Raw genomic sequence first — 21,025 nt, 5'->3', positions numbered from 1 at the left:
TTAATGTTTTCAACTATGTAACACAGAGCCTTGAGGAGAGCTTTGCAGGAAACTTTAACCCTCAATCATTATAGGACCTAAAAAGATTTTTATGTGTAAAAAATCCAAAGCAACACATTTAGGGTAACAGCAAGATCCCCGGACTGTGTAATCATCTGAACAGTTAAACACTACATTTTCCTTTGTTCCTTGTAAAAATTCCTCAGCAAAATATCCAAAATCAACAATTTCAAAACAGTTGATTTTGCAACTTGTTAAACCCTGGCAGTGGTTTTACTGGGGTAGGAGATAGAAGCCAGAGGCCAAAAATACCATCTCGGGACGAGCATCAGTGTTCAATTGCCTCTGCTTTCTCTGGGGCATTTAGAATCGCTCACTCCTCAATGTGTGCCAGTGTGAGAAGCACACGCTGTGGGGCTGCTCTCTTTAAACACTTCTGAGCTGTTAAAAATTTTCCTCTGTGTCACCAGCAGATTTCAAATTGCTGGCTGCATGCAAGATGGAAATTCACAGTATGACTTTTGCTTCTCACGCAGTAACAAAATTAACACTTTTATGCTTCCCTCCTGGAAAAGTGGCAAAAGAGGACAAAAGCCACATGAGAGACACTTCCCCCAAGACGTCCACTCCTCCGTGGTAGCCTCACCACTTGTGACATAATGCTACACCCAACCTCACACCTTTGATTGAACTTCGACCATAGAGATCTTTCAGCAGCATGAAATAATATCGTCCTTTGAAGGGTCCCAGGTACAAGTCATGCAGCAGTAGCTCACAGAGGAGTTTAAGTGCCGTTAAATTGAGCTCTGTGTTCTTCTAGGAAAACGGATCTTGGGCCTTTCCAAAGTTTGGAAATAACACCTCTGGAGGGGTTCACTTTGGTAAAGCAGCCAAATCGACAGGCCACTGTCTCATACAGCTGGCCCTAAATTTTCCAACGATGCTACCCTTGAGAGGGGTTAGGAAAAGGCCCAAGTCCTCACTCTGCCACAGGCCTTAAGGAGCACCAGGACCAAAGCATAGGGACACCTCCGGGGAGCGATGGTCCTCGAGTTACATCTGTCCCGTTCTAGCACCGGCCCCACTGACAAAGGCCCAGGTCGGCATCCAGCTTAGATGCACGGGTCACGGTGCCTACCCACAGCCCCCAGCAGGCATCCTCTGTAACTCAGACCTCTCTTCCCCAGCCCTGCTGCCTGCAGAGGGGGTGGGTGGGACCAGGGAAGGCTACCAGTTCATCCTGGGGACTGGGAAACAGCGAGTCAGGCACTCAGTGGAAGCAAAAGCTAATAGGTTCAACGAGATCGAGGGAGGTCAGAGAAGTAACTGAGGATGCTTGTGATGAGCCAATGTTGTGAGTAAGTAGAAACCGAGGAAGGAAAACAAGGGAGCGAAAACCGATTACTAGGAAACCAAGAGAAATGAAAAAGAGGGAGAATTAGAGAAAGAGGGAGCAGCTGAGTAACCTCAACGGCGGGACACCAGAAGATGGACATTCATGGGGCCAAACTATCAATATGTGGCTGCCAAGGCCCAGAGCTGCTTTAGTCCAGAACGAACTTCTGGTTCAGCCTCCCTGCAGCCTGCCCTTCCCCAGTTCCTACGACCCACCCCCTCAGTCACCTCTGTTCTTCTCAAGCTGCCCTCAGAGACCGTTTCTCGCTATGCAAGGCACCTAACCAGTCACGGTGACAAGGGCATTTTACACAAAGGAAGCCCCAAACAAGCTTTAGCTTCTACTTGTGGGCAAAGAGAGCCTAACTTCAGGCCAGACTCCAGCTAGCTCCTCCTGTCTCTTAAACACAGGGGGTTCACTTCTCGCTGAAAAGCCAGAAGAGGAGGCAGAAGAATGCTTACTCACTTGTTCTGCAAGATACGGCTTTGAAGTTAGGAGGCGACTGGCTGTCCCTCAGGCCGGGAATATCCTCTCCTACTCTGACCTCCTGACCCACTTCTACTTACTCCTCCTGTAAATCTCCCTCAGCTTGTGTGTCAAGTCATTTCCAAAGCGTTCCCTGAGGCCCCGGCTTAGCTAAGTGCGTTCCTCTGTGCTCCCAGAGTCTCCTCTGCAAACCTATGATGGGATGTGTCACACTGTTTGGTAACTACATGCCTATCTCCCCTCCTTCCACCACTTCCAGAGAGTAAGTTCTCTCAAAGCGCCTTCAGTCCAATGCCTACAATCTCAGCAACTAGCACAAGGTGTAGTGCTGCATGATGAATAAATTAATGACTGGCGTTTTTAATGGGACCTGGACTACTGAGGTCGCTGCTACCAGGAAATGACTCACTGGGCACTGCTGCCCTGGCCCTGTCATGTGACGAGGCACTCGCTGAACTGGAAGGCGGTTTTAATTGGAATTGTTTTTAGCACGTGTGCTTTCAGGACTCACTGTTCCAGACTTCCTTTCTGACTTTAATTTCATGAACTGTAAAAACATGGAAGCCTTAAAATAGACCCAGAGGTTTCAGTGGATAGAGTTTCTGTTTGGGGTGATGAAAATGTCTTGGAAACAGGTAGTGGTGACGGTTGCACAACAGTGTGAATATAGTTAATGTCAGGGAATTGGACACTTAATGGTTAAAATGGCACATTCTATGTTATAAATATTTTACCACAATCAAAAAAAAATTTGAAGGGGGCGGGGAGAGAGAGACAGAGACAGAGACAGGGAGAGACAGAGAGGGGAAGGGAGGGAGGGAGGGAGAGAGGCAGGGGATAGGGGTGTGGGAGAGAGACTACAAGCCCAGCCTGGCAACACGAACACACTGCCACACCCACAGCTATGCTTCTATCTTCCCAAACCATGGGAGCCTTTATTTGGGCAACTCCCAGCGTTCTGTGGAGTCAGGGTCATGACAGGCCAGGAGGAAGCCTGAGTGAGTCAATGGCACAGGTAGGACGCTGAAGGAATAGGAAGTCAGCCGGAAACCCTGGGGCCGGGTAAGTAGGAGAGAAGCAGCTAACTCCCTCACGTCTCCCGAACACGCCGCTGTGGCCACAGCTCGGAGCTGTCGGGGACGCGAGGCTGCAGGTGAGTGCTCACCTGCTCTGGTAGGTGCTGATGGTCACGTGCGTGGAGTGGGCCAGCCCTGAGGGAGTGTCCGCCTGATGAACGGTCCCTCTGGGAAAGTACAGCAAGTCTCCTGGCTAAAGGAAAAAAAAAGGGGGGAAGGAGTTAGTAGGGAGGATATCTTCTCGTTCTTCTAGAAAGGCTGTGAGTTTCAGTTCTGCATTCTAGAAACCTCTATGTGGTGCTTCGAGCAGTGGTCTGCATGCCGTTCTCTGTGGTATCCACCCGTCTAGCTCTGCTGTGTCTGTGAACCTGTCGCCATGAACCCCAATCCTGGAGAGGCTTCCAGAGCCTGAAGTCACTTTCTTTATTCATAAGCTGAGACCAGATACACCTGAAGCCACCCTGGGATCAAGGTGACAGCCTGTGCCTGGGAAGCCTGCTCCCGCCCTCCACACCCGTCAAAGGGGGCAGTGAGGATAGGAGCTTTAGAGCCATACAGAGGCTACACTCCCTGGCTGTTGGCCCCAGCAAATTACTTAACCTCCCGAGGCCTCAGTTCCTTTATGTGTAAAATGGAAGCCATCGCCCCAAATCTCACAGAATTATTTTGAGGATTAAAGGAAAAGAGTTCTTGGAGCTGCCTTCCCTGGCGGTCCAGTGGTTAAGACTCTGCACTTCCAATGCAGGGGCCGTGGGTTTGATCCCTGGTCAGGGAATTAAGATCCCACATGACGCACGCGAGGCACGGCCAAAAACAGAAAGCTCTTGGAGCAATGCTGGGCAAGTGGCTGTGGCTGTATTATGATTCTTATTGTACCTGCCAGTCCCTGAGAGTCTGTGAGCTCTTCCAAGCAGGGTCTATATCCATCTTGTATCCCCAGGGCCTAAACCACCTAAGCATTCAGCACACACCAGAGGCTCAAAAGATGTCTGGAAGAATGGATGAAAAACCCTGTGAACCTAAACACGATACGTACCTAAGATCAGTCACTTCTCGGGCAGGTGAGCCTCCACCACCCTGTCCTATTTCTTTCCCAAGCCACGGAACAGAAATATTTTCCCCAAATCACTACTGCCCTGGAGCTTCCTCCTCCCTAATCCCAAACAGAAAAAGAACATTCTGTATAAGCAGTTGCCTGAGCAGAGGAGAGGGAATCTTGGGAGTCGCTTATCTGCTCTCTACAGCCCTGCGAAGCCTTCTGTCTCACTCGTTAAGAGCATGGGCCCTGGAGAAAGAGCTCAAGAAATATCAGATTAAAAAAACTTCTCTTTTTAATGTTAAGTACATACGTAAGTAATTATAAGAGCTATCTTGCCCTGGATAACACCAATCTGACAGGGAAACTAGTACTTCCAGTAAACAAATGCACTACTCATAATTACAGGTATCATTTGTGAGAGTCTGTGGGCCAGCCCTGTGACTGAGGCCCTCACATACATATTTCATCCATCCATTCATTTATCCATCCCACAAACACCTGATTAACCCTTCCCTGCCCACCACCCACGCCAGGGACCTGTGCTAGGCACCGGGGGAGAGAGCACTGAACGAAACAAAGACCTGCCCTGATGGAGCACATTCCAGAAGAGAAAAACATCTGAGAAGGGAGAAGGTACACTAGACAATGAAGACATTCTAGTGGGGCAAGAAGGATAAAATAAAGCGGCAAATAAGTAATGTCAAGTGATGGCGAATGCAAAGAAGACCAAAAAAGCAGAAGGAGGAGGAGGGGAATGATGTTGATGGAAGTGGGGGGTGGCGGGGGGTGTCTGGGATTAGAGGGGCTATTTGACCCAGGATGGTCCATTAAACCTGACTCTGCTAAGGTGACATTTCAGTAGAGACTTCAGGAAACGAGCAAGCCAGCCATGCAATGACCTGGGGAGAAAGGATTCCAGGAGGAGGGAAGAGCAAGTGCAAAGGTCCTGAGGTTGGAACGTGCCTGGCAGGTTGAGGGGCATCGGTTAGGCCAGTGTGTCAGGAAGGTAGTGAGTGAAGGTGGGAGTGATGGGAGGTGCAGTGAGCAGGCAGCAGAGGGGCCAGGTTACAGGGCCTTCTAGACCATTTTAAGGACTTCAGCTTTTTTATAATGATAAGACAATTAGCCATTTGACATACCACTGTCCTGTTTCTGTTTATTCTGAAAGAACTAGAAAAGCTAATTTTTTTAACCAAGAAAAAAAATATTTCTGGCTTCAATCCAAAGGCTACATAAACCAGCAGCATAAAGCCCTGAGAAAAGGAGGATTGGGTATAAATGAGTTCCATTTTCATTGTCTTTAATTATTCCATTGATATTAATGCCTTTGAAAATATACACAATGGTAATGAATATGGTGGTACACTAGGATGTTGAAAAATATTTTAAAGAAATTTTATTATAATTTTCCATTAATTAGATCATTAAAACTTACTATGCTATCAATTTTCCATTTAAGTAATAAAGTATTGATTATTTTTTAAAAAAAGGACTTTGGCTTTTATTCTGGGTTTAACGGAAAGACAGTAGAGGTCTGGGCAAAGGGTTCAGGGATCACAAAAGGATCATCATGGTTGTTATGTCAGAAACGTCTGCAAAGGGGACACTAGGTAGGAGGCTTCTGTATAAATCTATGTCCAAGGATTTTGCCCCAAACAAGTAGAAGAAGGGTGACACATTTGCAGGGAGAAGGAGGTTGGGGACAGGGTAGGACACGGGATTTTGGTTTGGGGAATATTAAATTTGTGGTATCTTTTACATTTCCAGGGAAGACATTAAGTGGGCAGCTGGATTATGAGTCTAGAGTTTAGAGATGTGGGCTAGAGATCTAAAACAGCGTTTAAAATACATCAGTGTAGAGGGTATTTGAAACCTTGGGAGGGGATGCTGACTGATCAAAGAAGTCCAGGAAATGAGCCCTGTACCCCAAATTAGAGAAGTAGGAAGACTGAGGACAAAACAGCGAAGGAGAATGAATAGGACAGTCAGGAAGGTGGAGAGAGAACCAAGAGAAGGTTGCATCCCGGAAGCCAGTGGACAGGGTGGAAGTGACCCACTGTGTCAAATGCTGACGACAGGCAGACTAAGAGGGGACTAGGAGTTGACCGCTGTACTTGACAATGTGGAAGTACCCTTGAGAATATTTCTAGAGGAACAATGGGGAAGAAACCCTGCTAGAAAGGGTGCCCAACAGTGGGAGAGTCGAGGAAATGAAGACAGGCCATTATGGCAGGGTCTCCAAAAATGTCTACATCCTAATACCTGGCATCTGTGAATACTTAGGTTACACGGACAAGGGGAATTAAGGCTGCTGACGGGGATTATTCTGGATTATCCACGCAGACCCAATGTAATCACAAGGATACTTAAAAGTGGAAGAGGGTAGGGCTTCCCTGGTGGCACAGTGGTTGAGAGTCCGCCTGCCGATGCAGGGGGACGCGGGTTCGTGTCCCGGTCCGGGAAGATCCCACATGCCGCGGAGCGGCTGGGCCCGTGAGCCGTGGCCGCTGAGCCTGCGCGTCCGGAGCCTGTGCTCCGCAACAGGAGAGGCCGCAACAGTGAGAGGCCCGCGTACAAAAAAAAAAAAAAAAAAAAAAAGTGGAAGAGGGTATTGGAAGAGAGAACCAGAGAGAGGGCAGCATGAGAAAGACCAAGCTCCATGTTGCTGGCTTTGATGTCGGAGGGAGGGGCCGTGAGCCAAGAGATGTGAGCAGCCTCCAGAAGCTGTAAAGGGCAAGGACACAAATTTTCCCCTAGAGCCTCCGGAACGAACACAGTCCTATTGACACCTTGATTTCAGCCACGTGAAACCCCTTTTGGACCTCTGAACTGCAGAACTACAAGATAATAAATTTGTGTTGTTTCAAGCCATAGAGTTTGTGCTAATTTGATAGGCAGCAATACACTGACATATAGCCATCACTTCCATGGAATTTCACTGTAAAGGCAGCATCAAAGTAATATTTTTAAATCTTTACAACCTACAAGATAAACATTATGATCTCCATTTTAACAAAGAAGAAACTGAGACAGAGATCAATAACTTGCCCAAGGACATGCAGCTCGTTAAGTGACAGCAGCTGAATTCAAACCCAGGTTTGTCAGATCCCTAAGCCACAGAGATGTCTATCCATTATAGGGGTGGTCTTCACCCCAAGACCTCAGGTTTGGCAGACGTACAAGTCAGGCTGCCACTTGGGTAGGAAGGAAGAGGGGTGAGGAGGGCTCCAGACCGCTCATCGTAGCCCTCAAGCCCACCCCCACCCAGAGCGACTCAGATCTTCGATTTCATACACTGGGCACTTATGCAAGATTTCATTTGAAGAATTCCACTGATTAAAAACTCAATAGACATACAACTTGAAAATCCCCGCAGGACACAACGCTGTCTTTCTCCTTCCAGGAGACTCAGGGCTTCTCCTAGTGAGCTGGGACCAGGATGGGCATGAGCAAACCAGGATGGGCATAAGCAGCGTGCAATGCTCCGTCTCCTGCAAGTCCCATGCCCTCTATGACCACCATGAAGCCCGACCTACTCGGGCAGGGCAAGTAGCCAGATGTCAGTCTGGGTAACTCAGCCCTGGCCTCAGAGACCATGGACAGCTTAGTCTTTGGCTTAAAAATAATCAGCCAAGAGCGGGGTTGGCAAACTCTCTCTGTAAAGGGCCGGACAGTAAATATCTGTGGTTTGTGAGCCACATGGTCCCTGTGGCAACTAGCTGACTCTGCCCTAGACAGTACATAAGGAATGAGTGTGGCTATGTTTCCATAAACTTTATATAGAAAAACGGGCAGCAGGCCAGACTTCTGGCCTATGGGCCATAGTTTGCTGATTGCTGACCAAGAGCATAAAAAAAAAAAATGAAGAACGGTACCTTTATTGTTGTATTTATTCAAGTCCCCTATAACACAGGCACCCATCCTAAAAAGGGAGATTGTTTCTCCCAGTTATGGTAGGCAGGCAAAGATCTTAAAATCAAGAAAGAGCTATGAGGCCCTGAGTAGGAATTAGATACTAAGTATAACGTCAAGACACAAGAAATACAAAAACAATAACCATATGCAAGTTTGGTTAGAATCTTCGGTATGGTTTAAATTACCTATTTTCTTATTACCACTGAAGGAAATTAAATTTTAAGTTTCGTAGGAAAAGGTATAAAATTTAATTATGCAGCTATTCTTATCCAAGATTTTTTCCTCAACAACCCCACCTGCTGGGGATTGGCTATGATCCCATCCAGCTAACTGCTCAAAGACACACTTTCTCAGCAGCAAGATGCCAGCGAACCAGCACATGGCTCAAGCCACCTGGCTTCCTGGGGAAGGCCTCCTCAAGGGCTTTCGTGCTCACTATTCTTCTGGGTACTATATGCAGGCGGAAGGGAGAGCAGAGAGTCTACTGCACAATCAGGAGGAAAAGGGGTCAGACTGGAATTTTACCAACAAAAAAAACTACTGGGTCCCTGGCCGTGCTCTGCTCAAGCAGCCTACGACCCAGCGGTGACCACTGGCCATGCCTTCCACTTTTGCTCTAGAGAAGTCAGTGGTTACTGAATTCATAATTCATTCCTGTTGCACTTGGATTATAGTTGGAGACAGGTGATTTGGAAAATGAACTTAACATTTCCTCAGCTCACTTCCGCAGCTAAAAACTACCAAATGTCCTTTAAGAAGCCCCCCCGCCCCACCCTGTGCTGGCTAGCTGGAATGAGAGCCACTTGCCCCCAGCCTCTTGGGTACGTTTGCCGGGGACCATTACACAAACCTCAAACCAAACCTGTCTCAGGAAAGGCACCCACAAAAGCAGGCCCGTACCTTCAATGTGAACTCATGTGCTGGCCTCCCGATCCTGTCCTCAGCCTCCAAGCTGTACTCCCGCGCCAGGGGCACCGTCGGGTGGTACAGGCGCCAGTGTTTCTCTCCCTCCAGCTGCAGGATGAAAACCTACAGGAAGCACAGGACCCCGGAGTGTCAGAGAGCCTCCAGACAACTCATGAGGCAAAGTGCTTCTAGAGTGTTAGCCCTCTCAGGGCTTAGATGAATCACAAATTTCAGATAAAAAAATAAAAATAAAAGATCACAGATACATTTCACTATACACTTAAAGTTGCCACTACTGGTATTCACTTTTAAAAACAGGTAATCGTGAAGTCTGACACTGGAGGGCTAGTCATTCTTTTCACTTTCATGAAAACCTCACTGAGTTCTTTATATCCCAATATCTATCCCACTATCTCATTCTTTTAAATCTTCCATCAGGCAGCTGAAAGCCCATAATCTCTGACGGAAAAGCCAAGCTTCAGATATTACTGAGTGTCTAAAATCCTGAACACAATCCTTGGCACATAGGAAAATGTCAAGTTTTTTTATTCTTCATTCAACCAAAGATATTTTAAAGTTCTGTTAGAAATATATATTTTTAAATTTATTTATTTTATTTATTTATTTTTGGCTGCGTTGGGTCTTCACTGCTGCACGCGAGCTTTCTCTAGTTGCAGCAAGCTGGGGCCACTCTTCGTTGTGGTGCGCAGGCTTATTGCGGCTTCTCTTGTTGCGGAGCACAGGCAATAGGTGTGTGGGGTTCAGTAGTTGCAGCACGTGGGCTCAGTAGTTGCAGCACGTGGGCTCAGTAGTTGTGGCTCGCGGGCTTAGCTGCTCCGCGGCATGTGGGATCTTCCCAGACCAGGGCTCAAACCCTTGTCCCCTACATTGGCAGGTGGATTCTTAACCACTGTGCCACCGGGGAAGCCCTATTAGAAATATTTTTTTTTAATTTTTTTGGAAACTGTATTGATATCAAATTGCTCTCAAAGGAGGGGGAAAAAAGAGGTTTTTTACTAATAACTCTGTGTTCACACATTGTCTTGGTACAAAAATAAAACTATGAAATACCTAAGCCAAAGGGTTAACTCTTTTTGGCAGCCACATGAGAATGAAATCAACACTTGTCAAGGCGCCAGTGCTTAAGTGAAACCATGACCTTCATTCAAGCTGCCCCAAGATCTTCACAAATGGAAAAAATATATACTTTTGGTAGCTACAGAAAAAGGACAAAAGAAAGCAGATGTAAGAATTACTTAAGACCTCACCTTATTAAAGACCATACATTATAAAATTAAAGAAAAAGCCAATCACACTTTTCTGTAGAAAATTCAAAAAACACCTATTTCGGAGGAATGTGTGGCTCTTTATACTAGTAAATAAACAACCTCCCCTTTCTGAAGGAGCAGGAAACCAGTTTGATGGGATTAATTTTGGCCCAACATCCCGGTGACTGAGGTCAAGCTCTGCAGAGCCCGCACAGGAAGAGTTGGCAGAGACCCGGCCCGAGAGCTGAACTGAACCCTGACAACCCACTAACCCGGGCTGGCAGCAACTCGTCCTCCCGGAGCCGAGCAGTTTCCTCCCCCCTCACCTCTACGTCATCATAATGGGGCGGCAGGCCCTGAGAACCCGCAGGGGTTATGTATACATTCGAGCCAACCAACGAGCCAAAGTAGCACTCCAGCTTCTCCTGGATCCTCCAAAGCTCATCCTTTAAAAAAAAAAAAAAAAAAAGATGGAGGGGAAAGAGGTGAAAAATACATTAGAAACAAGGAATATGTTCTTATGCGCTCAGCAAGTCTTTATCGCACAGCTATTATGTTCCAGACACCTGGAATTCAACGGTGCCCAAGCCAGCGCCTCTGTCCTCAGGACCCTTCCGTCCTCGTGCAGAACAGCACAGAGAAGAGGCAGCAGCAGACGAGACTGGAGAGGCAGGCAACAGGGAGTCATAGGATCTTAAGCAGGACAAGGACAGGATCCAACGCGCACTTATAAAAGCTCACTCAGGCTGCGGTGTGGGGAACTGATTGTAGAAAAGCAAGAGAGAGCCGTGGGGAAGCTACGAAGGCAGCAGCGTAGGCTGGGAGTGACCAGGGTGGTGGGCGAGGGAGAGAGAAATAGAAAAGTCGAGATGCGCTCAGAAAGCAGCACTGACGGGACATGCTGATGGCTGGGGTATGGGAGTGGGGAGAATAAATCAGAGAAACATTCTTGGGTTTTTGACTGAGGCAGTTAGTCAGCTCCCAGTTCCACTGAAATGGGAAAGATCTGCTAAAGAACAAGCTTTCAGGGGGGAGAAAAGAAAAGCCGTACATTAGCAGTGTTAAGTGTGAGCTGCTAAGACCCCCGTGTGCTGGCTGGCTAAGTCTGAAGTTCTGGCAAGACGAAGAGCTAGGGGGTACATCTGGGAACTGCCTGCACAAAAGGGTACTCAGAGCAATGGAAGCAGAAATGACTACCTAGGAAGGGGGTACAGACAGCGAAGGGGTAAACAGGGTCGAGGAATGCTCCCTTTCTCCAGTCGCTAATCAGCTCTTCAGGGCCTAAGTTGAACTGAGGGGCCTAGAGAGGAGCCACACATCCCTGCAAGGAAGAAACCTGACTGTCCCGAGGCAGGTGAGAGAGGAGAGGCAGCAGTTAGGCCACGTAGGTATCGGCACTTCCTATGTGCCAGGCACTGTTTCCAAGTGCTTTCCTACTTCAGTTGTACAACCCTCCCCGCCACCCCGTCTCATAGGGTGGGTCCTACCAATGAGGAAATGCCAATGAGGAAACGGGCACGAGAACACACAGCCAATGAATGATGGAGCCAGGATTCAAATCCATGCAGCCTGGCTCCGGAGCCCACACCTTTAACCATGACTCTATATTGCCCCTCTAAGGAACTACCTTAAAGAAGTCACCTACAAAGGACACTGCAGAGCCCCTTCAAGCACATGCATGTACAGTGCCTGCCACACACAAGACACTGAAACATCGAAAGTATCTGCTGAGTAAACCAGTGACCACAGCTTGGGAGTCAATCCTACCACTGGACGGAAAAACACCAAAAAAAAAACAAAAAAAACTACAGTATTAAAAATGCCAAGTGGGAAAGAATTGGGTCAGCATGAAAAAAGCTTTGGGAGACATCTTCAGTATAGACCACTGAGCTTCTCTACTTACACATCTCAGGCAACACAGGAAGAATGATTTTATGGCATCTGAATAGCTCCCGAGAGTTAAGAGATCTCCCAAGCCGCCTAATTTATACCTGGGAGGGGCCAGCAGGACCTGGCCCTGTAATTACATTTATACAGTAACTAGAACCAGTTTCTCTCTTGCTCTTTCTCTCTGTCTCTGATGGCCTGAGAGGTGTTTCAGGACCATATGGGTGACTTTATGGCCCCCAACTCAAGCTTCTGGGTCTGTAATTGAGGAGTACATGTCTCTTTTCTTCTTAAAAGTTACTGAAGGGCTTCCCTCGTGGCGCAGTGGTTAAGAATCTGCCTGCCAATGCAGGGGACACGGGTTCGAGCCCTGGTCCGGGAAGACCCACATGCCGCGGAGCAACGAAGCCCGTGCACCACAACTACTGAGCCTGCACTCTAGAGCCCGCGAGCCACAACTACTGAAGCCCGTGCGCCTACAGCCCGTGCTCCACAATAAGAGAAGCCACCGCGATGAGAAGCCTGCACACCACAATGAAGAGTAGCCCCTGCTCACCGCAACTAGAGAAAGCCCGCACGCAGCAACAAAGACCCAACACAGCCAAAAATAAAATAAAATAAATAAATTAAAAAAAAAAAAAGTTACTGAAAACCCCATCATTTGTACAATTTTTCTATCTCTCCTGGAAACAGAACCTTTAGCTTCTCAATCTGCCCAGTGTGGCCCACTAGAAAGGGATCTGGAGTCAAATCACCACCGACCAAGTTGTAGGTACAAGTCAGCTTCTTTATTTGCAAAGGAAGACTCCCACCCTAAGACTGTGGGAAACAGCATATTTATCTCAAAGCCTATTTACATTGCAAAGCAATGTACAACTGTTACAGCTTCACCAGTGCTGACTCTGGCACAAACAAGGCTCCTGAAATCTGTCTCCTTTGACTCGTGACTCCCAACTATGTCTGGAGATGCCAAGGAGGACCCCAGAACAATGGGAAAGGGAAAGGGAAAGAGGAGGCTCCTCCTCTCTCCACTGACCTATCTGCAGGCTCAGCTGAACACAACAGCTAAGACCAGAAGCCCACACTCACACCTAAAGGTGAAAGCAAACATGCCCAAAGCCCTACTACATTTCAATTAATATCTTTAGATATATGGTTAGGAAAATGCTTTAATTTTGGAATCAGAAGTCCTTACTTAGTAGCTATGGAAAAGTCACATCTGTGAACTCGTTTTTTCCATGTAAAATGGAGACCACAGTGATTGCCCCAATTATTTCAAATGTCTGTTGGAGAGTTCAAAAGTGAACACATGTAAATATCTGGTAAACTCATCTGGACTCCTGATACACGGATTACCCAGAGCAGATGGGGAACAACCCACCACTCTCTGGTTACCTCCTTACTCATTTCCAGACAAACTAGAATAATAAACTGTGCACACGGTGTGACCTGATAAAGAAAGGGCTGACTGTTCACTCTGATAGTCTCTCAATCTGGCCAATGAGGAACTGCCTCTATACTTTCTCTACCCTGATACCAACATATCCATTAGTAAACACACACACAACACTAAATCTGGTCACAATATAATACTTGGAACCCAGCTTCTAGTGTAAAAGGGTGAGCTCCTGAGGCCTAACAGATTTCTCAAGTCCTCGTGGTGGAAAAAACCAAGCAAAACAGGATGCATCCTAGTCTAGCCCGGGGGCTGCGTTGAGATGGGAAAGCTCATCCTTCCTGCTTTAATAAACATGGCTAGAGAGCTGAGTCAACAGGGCAAAGGAAACACAGTCTTGGCCACTTGAAACTGGGGAAGAGGAACATGCAGCACTTAAGCAGACGAGCAGAGAAGAGCCCAAGATGATTCTACAGCACAAAAATGACAGCCACAGAGGACACCACACATATGCCAAACAATAACTTTCTGCTGGTCTGTGAACAAATTACATAATCAACATCAGTGATCTTTTCTATTCATACTTCTTAGGTGTCTAAAAACCACTCTTTTAAAAAACAGTGCTGCTTCTAGCTAAGTAAAGAGTCAAGGACAAGCTCAGAGTGAAGTACCTCCGTGTCCATATTTTCTGAATACACATCATGACTTGGTCTGCAAGTGATTTATAAATTCCTTTTGGGTGCTAGGGACAAAAGGCTGGCATTCAAAGGACATTTCAACTGCTCATGATTGCCTCACTCCTTTGGAATGAGTGCCTGTACTGAAAAGTCTAAGAGTACTTGTACTTTATCCAGAGTACAAATAGGTTCAGGATCCTGCAGACAAGAAAGGGAAAGGCATTCAACAGATGAGAGAGGCCTAATGGATCTAACAGGGCAACTCGAGTTCCGTCGTGAGAAGCATTACTGGTAATTGATGACAAAGTCCTAGGAGCCACCACACAGCCAGAAGCCACCCGGTCAGTGTGGAACTTCACGGGCTGCTCTCCTCCTCCTAAGCTGACATTTTGATTCAGCCATGGGTCACAGAAGGGCATTTCTGAATGGGGATAAACTTTATCTAAAACTCAGAATGGGCCCTCAATTGTTCTGGGCCACCTGTCACATAAAGATCTCATGCCTCTAAGAGCAGATTAGCTCATCCTAAGTCTACATTTTATAAACACAGAAACTGAGCACAGAGGAGGCAAATTATTTCTCAAATGTCAACCACTGACGCAGAATAAAAGGTTAGCCAGTCTTCCCGACTTGCAAATCCAACCTACCCTCCACCTGCGAATGCCCCCCCAGCAGCAGTTCCAGGACCCTGCCCCTCAGTGCCAGGCGGGCTACTGTTAATAAGGGTGAAGTCTCTTTCTTAAACGTGCCTCTGGTGCCTATGTGGTCTGGTCACTGCTCAGAAGCCTCTACTTAGGTAGATGTAGGCAGTAGAGGGAGGCAACTTTAAGGAAAAAATGATCACCTTGACACTATCGTGCCTTAAGTTACAGTGAAGGAACAAGCCAAACAGAAATGTCTACCATGTGTCAAAACATAAACCAGCCCACGGAAATGCTCCTGGAGGTGTAACGTCACTTTAACAAACTTTATAAACCTGAAGTATAATTTAGTTTTTGCAGCTCACCACGTCCAGCCTGAGTTGTTGCAGATTCTAACAGTTTAGCCAAAAGGGAACATAAAGTCACTGAAGTTGTAATGCATTTGAAGACCAAACAGGTGCTACCTCTTCTCAAACTGGCAGCAGCCTCATCATCATCAAAACAGATTTACCCCCAAGCTGATCTGTGGCCAAATGGTAGCACTTTAATACACACCAGGATTCTGCACTGGGGAGAACCTGTTACCTTAAATCTCTGAGGTTGGTGAAACTGAATTGTTGCCCTTTTCTGATCAAAATCTTTTCTCAGCTGAAGAAAGTGCACTTTGCCATCTTTATTTAAAACCTTCTTCTTCCCATTGACACACCGGCAGACATTTACGTCTCTTCCATAGTACATACCCCGGCTGCACAGACTCTTCAGATCTGAGAGCCTGAACAGGGACCGGTAATATGTGGCCAGCACAGGGTCATCTCTCTGGATAAGAAGGGGCTTCTGCTCCCAGAACTCCTTGAAAAAAGTCTCTGTCTTGACGGGCGAGATCAAACTTTCAAAGAGGCCACTGGGACTGTCAAGGTTCAAAGGGGAAGGCCCACCAGCTGCCTCCAGCTTCACCTGCTTACAGGGAACAGGCCCCTCTTCCTTCCCATCCCCTGCAGGCTTCACTTTCTTTGGCATCGTTGTCTTCAAGACAAGGCAGTGAGGAAAAGCAAACCTGCCAAAAAGAAGAAAACACTCGTGATTAGGCGTCCCAGTTTCGGTGTCAGAGGATCTCATACACACAACTTGCATGACTATTAGGCCTTTGTGCGAACTCTTCCTAAACCAAGGCCATTTCTACCAGAAGAAGATACAGCCTGAAGCCAACACCATTTCTTCCAAGATATGATTCAGCCTCAAACACTATGCAGATCACATATTCGCAGAAAGGAAGGCGTGTTTTTCTTGTACACGAGCACTAAGTCGTGGAATTCATCACTTATCGGAAGGTATAATTATCCCAAATTAAATGATTCAACTATCTCAGCAGTTCCTAGTCACAGTTTTTAGCCTGTGGCCATTGACACAGCAAAGTTGAAATCTTAAAGTTGGCTTTAATCAGCACCAGATCCCAAATCTAATTAGATGCACTCTGAGTTATAAATACTTGACTCAAGAGCTGCCCACGGCCAGGTGCTCCTCACCAAAGCACTACCCCCAGCTGCTGTCCTGGAGGCCACCTGGGCCAGAGGTGCCACCTGACGGCTGGGGCAAGAAGATGCCTGCTCCCAGGTCCTTAACCACCTGAATTGCCTCACTTCCAAACCTCAGCTTATTCCTAAAAATTGCCACCTTATCAGAAAAATTAAAATAAAGCAGAAAACTAATTGGGGGCTGAAAGTGAAGGGTAAAGATAGTTATATCTCAAGGCTTTTAAAAGCTCTACCTTTTTAACTAAAATAAGACATAATAAAATGGCAACGTCATTAACTTCTAACAAAGCTCTCCTCCCTCCAGCCTTCACGTGCACACACATCCCCTGGGCGCCTAGGGCTCGGGTGGGACTTGAGATTCTGCATGTCTAACAAGCCCACAGGTAGTGACGCTACTGCTGGGCCACAGACCACACTTGAGTAGCAAGAGAATCGACTCCCCTGAGTATTGCCAAAGGTCTCTCAGAACTGCCTCAAATCACAACTGTCATCACGTTTACAATGCAGGTGTCCTGCATCTGGAGTTCAAGAATGTATGAATTTAAATTATATGAATTTCCTGAAACTGCAAAATGCTATTTTAAAATCAATTTTTTTTCTGGGAAAGGGGGTAGGTCCATTGCTTTTACCAGATTTTTGAAAGAGTCCCCATACCCCAAAAAGGTTAAGAACCACTGTGCTTATAAAAACCAATTTTTCCCAGAGACCAGTAACTTATTTATAAATGTCATGCTTTTCTATTTTGTTGGGCTATCAGAATTGCAAGCACACTGTTTTCTGCTCTTTTGTCATTATAACTAAGCTGTATTTCAGCTACCCTATAGACTGAGTAGAATTAATGGTCTGGCCTGGGAAGTAGGCACCTGAACAATGTGTTACACATTGCAACAACTAACTTACAAATTTATAATTGATAAATTCAGAATAAACCTAGAAAATAAATTTAGAATTAATCCCTCTGTCTAGTGTACCCAGACCATTAGTCACTTAGTGGCCGTCTTGGTGATCAGATTGACTGTCCTAGTATCAGAAAGCTTGTCTTCCGGTGACCCTTATTTTACTTGATAATGATGGCCCCAAAGTCCAAGAGTAATGATGCTGGCAATTCGGATATTCTCTTACTGTGCCTAATTTATAAATTAAACTTGGTTATAGCTATCTGGGAATAGGGAAAAAGCACAATATATACAGACTTCCGTACCATCCACGATTTCAGGCATCCACTGGGTGTCTTGGGACGTTGTCAGCCGTGGATAAGGGGGTGCTACTGTTTAAAACTCTCTAGGGGCCTCATTTTAGCTTCTAAATATTGTACCCACAAATAGCTCAGTTCCTTCAAAAGGGCCAATGCTTTGGGCAGGAAACACAGGACCATAGTATAAAACTAATACAAATTGATACTAAAAGCTTGCATTGAAGGGGTAAGGGCTTAAGCTTTTTTCTTAAACTTTGGGGAAAAAAACTTTAATGTCTTAGGATATATCATCAATGAGACACATTTTCTGAAAATGTTTCTTATTCTTTTTAAGTTAAACAGACCAGCGTGCTTTCTCAACTGAAGAATCAAAGCTTCAGTGAGACAAAGTACTGCTAGTACTTGGAGCCCAGAAGTGATGAAGAAATACAAGAGATACGAAAACAGATTCAGTAGACAGCATTGCTTGTGCAGAAAAGAGCCACCTGCTATCCTTTGAAAGGTCAGCATGTGGTGGATGTCAGGTCTGGGAACTTAGATTTCAGATGTGTTCCCACCACCATTAACTGAAAAGAAGGACTCACTGTGTCTAAGCTGTTTGGACAAACAATGCAGGTTATACTGAACACCCGCATTCCTTCTGGGTGTCTGGAATTTTGATACATGCCAGCCAGAAGGTCCTACATGATGAGCCCCCAATAAAACCCTGGGCACTGAGTGTCTAATGAGCTTCCCTGGTTGGCAGCATTTCACACATGTTGTCACAACTAGCTGCTGCAGCAATGAAGCACTTGGTCTCCATCTGCTGTAATAAATCAGCTGTGAGTCCTAGCAAATCACTAACCCTGGGGATGGTGTTGGGGAAGCGGGATACAATGCTCACATTTAATTGTTAAAAACTGTTAGGTTGCCTCAGAAGGTTTGCATGATTAAAGGTGTTTATTAATGGAAAAGTAATTTCATATTCAGCTACACATTTCTTATCCCTTACAATTGGTCAGTTTAAAATTTATTTAAGGGATGGGAGCAGCAGGAAGATGCAAACAAAAGGCTTGTTTTCCTTAAGCACAGTATATGAATACAGTATAAGCATATTCACCAGGAAGTGTGGTGAAACAATGTGTGCAAAATACTTAAGCCAAAAATAAAATCACTTGAAGCATATTTCCCATCTACAATCAGTAACAAAATAAATCCCAACAGTGCATAACGAATGCTTTTGTTAGACTATGAATTTCACTACTTTTACTGCCAAAAGTTACATCATTTATTGTTTCTATGTGTTCATTTTGAAATGATTTGAGGCTCAGTTAATTGGAACGTAGATTAGTGGTTATTAGGCAAACATACTATTTCTCTGATTCTCACATTGCCCATACTGTAAGACAACCATTCTTTTTAACAGCTTTTGGGAGGTTGAGAGAACAGATGACATACTCCACCACATTAAACTTACAAAATAGTAAGCTGCATCACAATTTCAGAAACATTAAAAATGAAAAAAGCAAAAAGTGTTTTTTGTAATGTTAAGAAATATAGGAACTAAACAAGAGAATGCTTTGTCTGGAAAAGTACAGCCAACACTAGCCTGCCTCTGAATCTCACAGACCACCCAAACAGAAGTTAAGAGTAAATATTTTCATAAGCTACAGGGGGAAAAAAAGCAAGCGTTTAAAAAGCAATTGTTTCCAACTTAAGTTGACCACAGCATTCAAATGTAAAAAGATTAAGTTAAAAGATTCAAGGTTCATATTTTACTAACTGCCCACAGATGAAAACCAGCAACTAATCTAAACAACTTTGAAGGATTAAACTCCACAAGAAAATCAATAGTGATACCCATTCTACAGGCAACAAATACAAACAAAGCCTTTATATTTTTAAGTGTCCTAACTTCCTTTTCTATGGTAATATTCACTGACCAGAAGTCTTAACACAGAGCAACTATCTGCACATTTTCAGAGCCTAGCACAGACCAGGGCACATAGGAGGTCCTCAATAAACATTTGCTGAATTTTTTTCCCCTTTTCATCTTTTGTATACAATTTTAGAGGAAAAAAATCTCAAAAGCCTTACACAAAACAGAGTTAGGGGAAAACAGATGGTTTGTTCAGTGGGGATTATTCTTGGATGGCAGCTGTAGCTTGAGTATTCAACAGTACGGTCAGAGCTGAAAGGCACCTTAGCCATCAGAGGTCATTACCAACCAGGAGAGGGAGGTGTGTCTTTATAAGCTCCAGAGCTGTGTTTTACAAAGTGTAGTCAAATCACCAGGAAAGCTTGTTAGTATGCAAATTTATGGGCCCCATATCAAACCTACTGGACCAACACTTCTGGTAGCTGAGCCCAGAAATCTGCAGTAACACAGTTTAAAAGAAGTTAAAAAAGAAAATTAACAGTTCTCAGCAGGAGAATTTTAGATCCACTAACATAGAGGAGGATCATAGGCAAACTCAGCTCAGTTAGACGCACACAAACTGACAGAAACGATATATTGCCTGTAACAAGTTTGCCTAGGCTGACTTAAAATATTTCCTTTGGGCCCTCATTGATGTTTACCAGTTCAGAGAGGGAAAAGTGGTTCTCCTGTTGACCTAAAGCTGTGATTGGCACTTATCTTTTTAATTCTATTTTAGAAATAATGTATTGAACCTCATTAAAGTATTTTAGTAACCCTGAGGTTACAAAGGATGAGGGCAGAGAGGCAAAACTATCCAAGCGATGGTGTTAGAAGCTGGATAAATCAGGCTTTTCCACTTAAAGATGAGCCCAGTGAAATCAAAGGCCCGGCGCCGAATTTACAGCTGATTATTGGAGTAATCAGAGCCTGCGACTCCCAGGCCAATACTTCCTTAAAACACAGTAAACCACCTGGTCTCATTAACCTGATGGACAACCCAACAGTCGAGCAGCCGTTCTAGAAATATTCGGTGACAAATGAAAGAAAGGGAGGGTAGAATGTCATTTTAAAGTTACGGTGGGGAGAGAAAGACGCAGCTCTCCCGCCCGCACTTCAGGTTTTGCTGCCATAAAGCCGGTCTCCTAGGCCCGCCCGGCCGCCCGGGAGGACAGCCCACGTGGCGCTCCCATACAGCCCGCCGAGCGGGGCCAAGGCCTGCATCACCCTCCCTGCAAACCTCCAAACTTTCCGTGTGCTCGTCCCGTCTCAAGACCACCGGCCGAGCACGTGGTTACTCTTGGTGCCCAGGCCATCCGCAATCCTGGGCGGCACCACACCCAGCGTGTCCACTATTCCAGTGCCCGGGATCGTCGAGCGCGTCGGCGCGCGTCCCCCGTCCCGAAACCAACAGAGCCCGCTGGCCGTGGCCCGGCCTTACCGAAGCTCTCGGCCCGAGCCCTGCGGTCCCCCCCCCTCCCCGACCTTGCTCCATCCACACTCGCGCCTGGACGCCCGGAAGTTGAGCACCACCCCACATAGCAGTGGCGGGGACGGAGAGCCGAGACCGCTCCACTCACCAGACTCTGCGTGGGGCGCGCGGCCGCGAGCCAAGCGGGCGGCGGCGTGGGTTGGGGGCGGGGCAGCGCAGAGCGGCGCGACGTGAGCACGCTCCGGCGGCCCCTCCTGCTGAGCGCCCTTCTCCACGCCCGCC

At 46.2% G+C, this 21,025-nt stretch overlaps 1 protein-coding gene across 8 annotated transcripts in view; it reads right to left on the bottom strand.

Moving 5' to 3' along the window:
* RIOX2 (ribosomal oxygenase 2) overlaps window positions 1-21,025 on the bottom strand; it is a 27,275-nt gene extending 6,250 nt beyond the window's left edge. For 2 of the 8 annotated variants that reach the window (XM_033433349.2, XM_033433352.2), the window contains exons 1-5: window positions 20,892-21,025; window positions 15,273-15,741; window positions 10,359-10,532; window positions 8,813-8,941; window positions 3,048-3,151 (exon numbers count right to left, since the gene is read on the bottom strand). In XM_033433349.2, coding sequence (XP_033289240.1) covers window positions 3,048-3,151; window positions 8,813-8,941; window positions 10,359-10,532; window positions 15,273-15,704 — 839 coding nt within the window. In that variant the 5' untranslated portion in view covers window positions 15,705-15,741; window positions 20,892-21,025. Of the gene's footprint in view, window positions 1-3,047; window positions 3,152-8,812; window positions 8,942-10,358; window positions 10,533-15,272; window positions 15,742-17,420; window positions 20,478-20,551; window positions 20,700-20,891 lie in introns of those variants that run through there. The other 6 variants (XM_033433350.2, XM_012534064.3, XM_033433346.2 and 3 more) reach the window with 5 other exon arrangements.

This window comes from Orcinus orca, chromosome 5 (genome assembly GCF_937001465.1).
Source record: "Orcinus orca chromosome 5, mOrcOrc1.1, whole genome shotgun sequence".
Lineage (NCBI taxonomy): Eukaryota > Metazoa > Chordata > Mammalia > Artiodactyla > Delphinidae > Orcinus > Orcinus orca.
The sequence above is the reverse complement of the archived record's forward strand: the minus strand, read 5'-3'. Positions and strand labels throughout refer to the sequence as shown.